The sequence below is a fragment of the Sinocyclocheilus grahami genome, unplaced genomic scaffold (genome assembly GCF_001515645.1).
Source record: "Sinocyclocheilus grahami isolate Dianchi unplaced genomic scaffold, SAMN03320097.WGS_v1.1 scaffold927.1, whole genome shotgun sequence".
In the NCBI taxonomy this organism is placed as follows: Eukaryota; Metazoa; Chordata; class Actinopteri; order Cypriniformes; family Cyprinidae; genus Sinocyclocheilus; species Sinocyclocheilus grahami.
In genome coordinates, this window is record NW_015506106.1 from 671,180 (window position 1) to 679,131 (window position 7,952).

Genomic DNA, 7,952 nt, shown 5'->3' on the forward strand with positions numbered 1-7,952 from the left:
CAATTGTTGGCTGACTAAATACTTTTTTGCCCCACTGTATATAAGCATAATTTTGTAAAAAAGTAAACAACAGTGCAGATATAATGATTGTAGTGCAGAAAAATGATTTGTAGTGCAAAAGAGCTTATTCAGACTGAATTATGTTTGAATTATATTTGTTAAACAGTTATTTAATGAAAATGGACACCTGTATACCTACATAGAATTTCTTCAAAGGTATAATATTCCAATATATTGCACGTGCGCTCTCGTCTGCGTGTCCTGTTTCATGTTGGAGCGTGGTGTTCAGATCCCGGCACTTATGTCTTGTTGAGTTTCAATTTCGTGTCGGGGTCCGGACACTCACGCTCCATGTTCTGTCTGTTGTGGGAGCGTGCGGTCTCGAGTTCGCTCGGCCGTGCGCTCTTCTGTCCACGTGTGTTGTGTATTGTGTATTGTGTAGCACGCGGTTTGTGTTCAGCCACGTGCTTTTCTTGTTGTCTTGTGTGAACACGCGGCTTATGAGTTTTCTCATTAGCTGCGTGTTCATGTCTTGTTTTGTTCAAGCACATGGCTTGTGATTGTTTTGTGTGAGCACATGGCTTTTGTCTTTGTTTCCTGTGTGCCATGTGCTCTCATGTCAATTGTCTTGACCCCACCCGTCTTGTTACCTGATTATTAGTTAATTTGCCCCACATGTGTTCCCTCGTTACCCTCCTCATTTGCTCCCTATTTACTGTCCTTGTGTTTGAAGTCTTGGGCCAGTTCGTCATCGTATCACCATTGAATGTGTCGTGTCGTGATCCTGCCTTGCCAGCCTGTTTTTCCCCACAGGGCAGTGTTGCCAATTTAGCTACTTTGTAACTAGATTTAGCGACTTCCCTGCCCCTTTTGAGACTTTTTTCAAAAGTTTAGGGACAAATATAGCAACTGCTTGGACAAACCTTATCTAAGTTCTCATCTTGCCCACTGATCTACATTCATCTTTATATAGATCAGTGAATTTGCCATTGTGATGTCATCTAGTGACTTTTAGCTACTTTCAATTGAAAGCAGTTGGCAACACTGCCACAGGGTAGTTTTTGTTTATTGTTTGGTTTTATTTTACTATTAAAAGCCCATTACTCTGCACTACTGAGTCCTTGCATCATCCCTTCATCCACAACCCTGACACATACCTGTTCTTTTTTCTGTTTAGTTTTTTATTATTATTATTATTTATTTTTTTTACCTGTATTTTATTATACTGTATATTTTCTATTTCTTTGTTGTAGTTTATATTTGTTCAGTACCTTTATATTATATGTTGGAAATCAATAATAATAATTTTTAAAAAAGGTTCCAAAAATGGAATGAACTGCCTTGCGTTCTCATCATGTGTACCTCTAATAAACACCTACAGGAGGACATTTGCTTCACAGGACCCACATGTTCCACATTGCATAACATTTATTAAGTTTTGTAATCAAACACATATTTTTGTTGTGTTTGGTCTCATCTGGCAGCTTATAAACTGAATTTTTTAATGTACCATGTAAGAACTATTGTCTACACATGCACTGAGATGATGTTAATGAGCTTCTTTTCCTCACATTTACCTCCAGTTTTATGGTCTATGGAGTTTTTATTGTCTTTATTTTCTTAAATAATACTTTGCTCAGGATATGTGAGGACTGCTGAACTCTAAACCTCTGAGTTAGTCGTCATCTGCAGTAAGTCACATAGGCTCTGGCTCACTCTTTTACACAATAATGATATCTGAACATTCATGTTAAATCTCCGGTTTTCCGATCAGAACTAAGAATTTGCTTTTTGTTCAGATTACTGGTTCACAAAAGCGGCAAAGGCTTCCAGCTCTCCAATGTATTTCACAGTTTCACCTCAATTCATGCCATGCTTTATGACATCTATGAGAACACAATGAGCTCATGGGATTTCAGAACAAGTAAACAAAATTAAAATTAACCTTTAAAAAAGAGGAGTAAGTTGAGAAGTATTAATCAAACTACCAGAAGCTCCATGTTTGGTGGGTCAAAAACAGGAGCAGAATGTGAGCAGATGTGATGGAGATGGATGAAATTAACATCATCTTTAGTCATCAGAGTCATTTGTTCTGAGATTTAGTGAGTTTACTAAACATTTATTTTACAAGCTGGTTTTAGTCTTAGAAATGTGATCTTACCACAGTATCTCTAGTTTAAAATGAGGATCCTCCAGTACAGAAGAGAGCAGATTCACTGAATCTCCCAGTTCATTCCCAGACAGATCCAGATGTCTCAGGTGTTCAGGGTTTGATCTCAGAGCTGAAGTCAGAGCAGCACAACCTTCATATGTGATGCCACAATCTCTCAACCTGCAGAGAACAATGAAACACTCTTCACTCTCTCAGATCAGGGCTGCGTTTCCCAAAAGCATCGTTAGCTAACTATGGTAGTAAGTTCCATTGAAATCTATTGGTAACAACGGAACTTGCGACCATAGTTGCTTTTGGGAAACGCACCCCAGATCAGTTTAGCAGTGAATCCATTATTAAAGAGAAAGTACACAATTAAAACACAAATCAACATTTTTGATTGATTGATCACTGACGTCTAAAATGTCTCAGAGCACAAAATATGACCATAAAACATCTAAATTTAACATTTCATTATAACATTTTGTGCTAACATGTATGGAGTTTATATTGATTGTGATTTGTGTGTGTATGTGTGTGAGTGTGTGAATACATGGTGTATGAGGACACAAATGTGTATATACTATGGCTGCGTTTACATAATTACGTAATCGTTCAAAGGCACAATTACAAAAAAAAAAAAAGTCCTGTGTGTGTTTTTTCCCCCATTGTTTTAAATTTTAGTTTTCTAATATTATAATACCATGCATATTTTTTTTTATTTATTTAAAGAATCCAAACCAATGTATAGTTGACATTTGAGGCTTAATGCTATTGAAAAGCAATAAAAGTTTTTCAGGAAGAGTGTTTTCAGCTTGTTTATTTTCATATAAAAATGTGGCATGCAGTTTCTTCAAAAAATGGTATAAAGCTAATCAAAACATAATTCAATGTAAATTGTGATAATCACAATTACAATTACAATTTCAAGGGAATATCCGCAATTCAGATTTTTGTCATAATCGTGCAGCCCTATACACATATCTCTAAACTCAGAACTGGGCAAAACACCGGTTCTGTCAATCCTGCTTGCAATATTCCTGAAGAACTGAAGGTTTGTTAATGCCATAATTACCGTGATTACGAGATACCAACTTGTAAAAAGCCTTCATGTCTTTGTGTGAACTGGGAATTTTCTAAGAGCTACAACTTGTACCACTACCACCTGACCACCTCAGATTCATTAGGTGCTATGTTTAGGCATTGATGTTTACCGTCCTATTGCCTTGACCTCTTTGGTCATGAAGGCTTTTGAAAAAGAGATCAAAAAGCATATGATGATGGTTGCTGGACCATTCCAAGATGTGGGTCATATTCCACATCTTGGAATATGACCCGAATAATAATTTTCACCGTATATTGCCATCTGAACAAGTAAGTAACAAGTCTGCCACGTTTGTTCTGACCAACTGAGGAAAAAAGCATTACAATAAATCTCGCTAACAATGGTGATTAAATCTAAAGATCGGTTAGCTCATATCACATCAAACCGTTAAAAGTATTATTATTGTTATACTTTATTCTCAAATGATTAATGTTAGCAACATCAGCATTGGTGACTATGAGTAGTGTGTATTAGCGTGTAGATTTCAATTTCTGCACAGCCTAATCTAATTGTCATACTATTCGAATTTCATATTAAGAAATTCTTTACCAAAAAAGTTATGGACTGCAGCTTTAAAGTAACGATTTGGTGGGGTTGGGGTGAGGATAACCAAATCAGAGAAAATCTTAGTTTCAGGTGGGTGGTGGGTAGCCAATTTATTTTAACAGTGGATTTGGGTGGTTAGAGCTGTCCTGCTCATCTCTAGCAAGAATGAATCCATATTTTAATTTCTGACTGTGTTTAGCTCAAATCTGTTTAAATTCAAGAGATTGAAATGTTGATTGTGTGGGAAAGTGTATGTTTCAGTGTGACTCTCAGTCCTGCAGTATTCTGTTACTGAGGAACAGCTCATGTATTTAATCATTTCCAGCTCAATCAGCTGAACTCACAGCAGCAGAAAGAGGCTGAACACTTCAGATATACTTTACATTGTGTTTCATGTGTCAGAGTCATCCATGGTCTTACCTCAGTTTCTCCAGTTTACAGTGAGGATTCTCCAGTACAGTAGAGAGCAGACTCACTTTCAAATCTCCCATTTTATTTGATGACAGATTCAGATCTCTCAGGTGTTCAGGGTTTGATCTCAGAGCTGAAGTCAGAGCAGCACAACCTTCATCTGTGAGACCACACTTACTCAACCTGAAGAGAACAATGACACACTCTTCACTCTCTCAGATCAAATCAGATCACTTTAGCAGTGAATCCATTATTAAAGAGAAAGTACAAATTTAAAGCACAAATCGACATGTTTGATGGATCTTTGGACTGAGGTCTAAAATGTCACAGAGCACAAAACATCTAAAGTCTAATTCAAGCAGGAGAAATAAGTCTTAAAACATAATACATGGAACAGTTTTGACAGTATATTGATTGAAGGGTCCGATTGAGCTTTTCAAATATACTTTATATTGTGTCTCATGTGTGAGAGTCATATGATCCGACTCTCTAACCATTAGGCAGTTGTGACTTAATGGTTAGAGAGTCAGACTTGAAGGATCGAGTCTCAGTACCGGCAGGAATTGTAGGTGGGGGGAGTGAATGAACAGTGCTCTTCCACCTTCAATACCCACGACTCAGGTGACTTTGAGCAAGGCACCTAACCCCCTAATTGCTCCGCAGGCGCTGCAGTAATATGGCTGCCCACTGCTCCGGGGGTGTGTGTGTGCACTTGGATGGGTTAAATGCAGAGCTCAAATACAGAGTATGGGTTGCCATACTTGGCTGACACGTCTCATCACTCACTTACTCTAGTTTTTCCAGTTTACAATGAGGATCTTCAAATAAAGCACAGAGCTGTGTCACGCCAAAACTTTCTAGTTTATTTCCAGACAGATCCAGATGTCTCAGGTGTGAGGGGTTTGATCTCAGAGCTGAAGCCAGAGCAGCACAACCTTCATCTGTGACACCACAATCTTTTAAACTGTAAAAAAGATGACAACCATACTTGTTAAACACTATGAACTGGAAAAAAAGCAATAAAACAACTGCAATAAACACTAATTTAAAATTCCAGCTTCATGGTCAAATACACACACACAAATTTATATAGCTATCTTTGTGGGGACTTGCCATAGGCTTCTATTGTTTTATACAGATCTAACAGTGTTTTCTATACACTAAACCTAAACCTACCCCGAACCCTACCCCTCACAGAAACAGAAACCAAATGTCAAAAATGTCAGGTTTTACTATCCTTGTGGGGACATTTGGACCCCACAATGGAGGATAAACCTGTACACACATACACACAAAAACTTTAGGACCGAATTCAATTAGCATTTACAAATTAGTTGTCCTCAAAAAATGTGTTTTAAGTATGTTGCGCTATTGCTCCATTAATTGAAAAATCATGTTTTTAATGTGAAATATGATTTATATATGTACTGATTATTCACTTGGTTGGTCTCAATTTCTGCTTGGTCTATTATGCCCATGTTTAAAAATTACCTCTTTATGTAAAAAAAAACAAAAAAGCAAAAGACAACACCTGGTAAGCCAGAGTTATTTATAGGACTTCTCTGACTTTACAATTTGATTTTCTTACTTACTGAACTGATCTGGATTCTTTAACCACAGGCAGAAGCATCTGAAGAACTTTCATATTTTCAGCTTTGCTTCTTTTAACAAATTTATCAAGATGAAACTCATCTGGCATCTTCTCTGATGTCAACAACACAAAAGCTACAGCTGACCACTGAGATGAAGAGAGTTTGGCTTCAGCTATTCTTCCAGATTTCAGATACTGTTGTATTTCCTCCACTAGTGAATGATCACCCAGTTCATTCAGACAGTGGAACAGATTGATGAATTTCTCTGGAGAGTCAATGGTCCTGATCTTCATCTTGATGTACTCCACTGTTTTCTCATTGCTATCAGAGCTGCTTCTTGTCTGTTTCATTAGTCCTTGTAGGAGAATCTGATGAGACTCCACTGACAGACCCAGAAGAAACCGTAGGAAAAGGTCCAGACGTCCATTTTCACTCTGTAGAGCTTCATTCACAGCTCTCTGATGCAGAGCAAATAATGAAACATCTGATGAATTTGTTCGAACTTTAGATATCAAACTCTGTTTGGTGATTGGCTCAAACACATTTCTGTTGTGGTTTGTACAGGAGAGGTGCACATACAGAGCTGCTAGATGTTTCTGAATGCTCAGATGAACAAAGCAGAAGACTTTCCCCTGATACAAGCCAAACTCCTCTCTGAAGATCTGAGTGCACAATCCTGAGTACACTGATGCTTCTGTCACATCAATGCCACACTCTCTCAGGTCTTCTGCTGTAAAATATAAATATCACTTTTTTACACAAGTTAATGAGAACAATGTTTTTTTTTTTTGTATTCTGTATCATCATCAAATCATATCTTTTAAAGAAATGCTATACCTGAGATCAGTCTGTGTATCTCCACTCTTAGAATTTATTATATTATCCATAGAACAGGACCTCCTCATAGACACACAGCTGTGCTCTGGTTCCGATCTCTTCTGTGAATGTTTTAAATTACTGTATACAAATAAAAAATATATATATATTCAGCCATACAAACATTTTAAAGAGCACTTTATGATCTTTACTTAATTTGTGTTGATACAAAAACTGTAAACTGAACTAAATGCTATCACAAATATGTCTCTGTGTGAGCACCACTATATATATATATATATATATATATTAAATTATCAAATGAAAATAAAATAATTTATCATTATTAGAATACTATTCTGATAATCCATATATTTTTAAATAATTTTACTGATAATTGTTCATATTTTTTATAGAAATATTAAACCTTAGATCAGACTGTGTATCTCCACCCTTAAAATCTATTGGCCAAAACATAGAGCAGTCACTCCTCATAGACACACAGCTGGGCTCTGGCTCTGAACTCTTCTGATGAACTGAACTACAAAAAAATAAAAGATTACAGTCAATGCTTTAAATTACTGTATTCCAAATATTGTACTGTTCTGATCACTTCCGATGGACAAAACTATAACAGTAAAAAGGAAATTCTTTATGACGACCATCATTTTACTGTAAGGTCCAAAAAGCCTTTATCATCAAACAACATCTTGCCATCTTCAATCATTTAAAAGTGATTAAATAGTGTTTATTGAAAGTACCTGCATCCTGGAGAAATATCTTCATCTCTGGATGTTTGTGAGTCATCCATGATGAAACAGATTCTGATCTTCACCACTGACTCTGGATGGAAATGACAAACAAACACAATAATTCAGCTGAACGGATCCTGAGGGTCGGTCTCAAGATCCTAAAATTCTGTTTTTCTCGTTTCCAGAAGTCACCTGTACAGTATCTCGAGTCTTGTGTTCTCACCTTGATCAATTTTTAATTACATAACGACAACATGTTCCGCCTTTTCTATAAGTAGCTACAGGTAAATTCACGGTTCCTATTAAAAACGTTGATAATACGTATTGTAAAGAAACGGTTCTAATTGTTTAAAAGGCGAAACATCACATTTACTTTCACTTTCTATTTGAGACGAGGGCGGCGATGGCGTCAAGCCGATCCAGAGAGAGATGGAGAAACAGGATCATGTGACAAAAATAAATAAATACATACATTTAAAAAGCAGGATCTTGAGACGCATGTTCACTCGAATTCAAATCATGTCTGTTCTATGTCAGCACAAATGCTCAAATAAACCGCAGGCAACCCGAAACACGTC

At 36.8% G+C, this 7,952-nt stretch overlaps 1 protein-coding gene across 2 annotated transcripts in view; it reads right to left on the bottom strand.

Annotated features, from left to right (window-relative positions):
- Window positions 1-6,333, bottom strand: part of LOC107564372 (ribonuclease inhibitor-like) — a 13,530-nt gene extending 7,197 nt beyond the window's left edge. The window contains exons 1-4 of one of the 2 annotated variants that reach the window (XM_016249436.1): window positions 5,807-6,333; window positions 5,005-5,178; window positions 4,224-4,397; window positions 2,162-2,332 (exon numbers count right to left, since the gene is read on the bottom strand). In XM_016249436.1, coding sequence (XP_016104922.1) covers window positions 2,162-2,332; window positions 4,224-4,397; window positions 5,005-5,178; window positions 5,807-6,156 — 869 coding nt within the window. In that variant the 5' untranslated portion in view covers window positions 6,157-6,333. The remainder of the gene's footprint in view (window positions 1-2,161; window positions 2,333-4,223; window positions 4,398-5,004; window positions 5,179-5,806) is intronic. The other variant, XM_016249437.1, reaches the window with a different exon arrangement.
- Window positions 6,334-7,952: the final 1,619 nt, after the last annotated feature.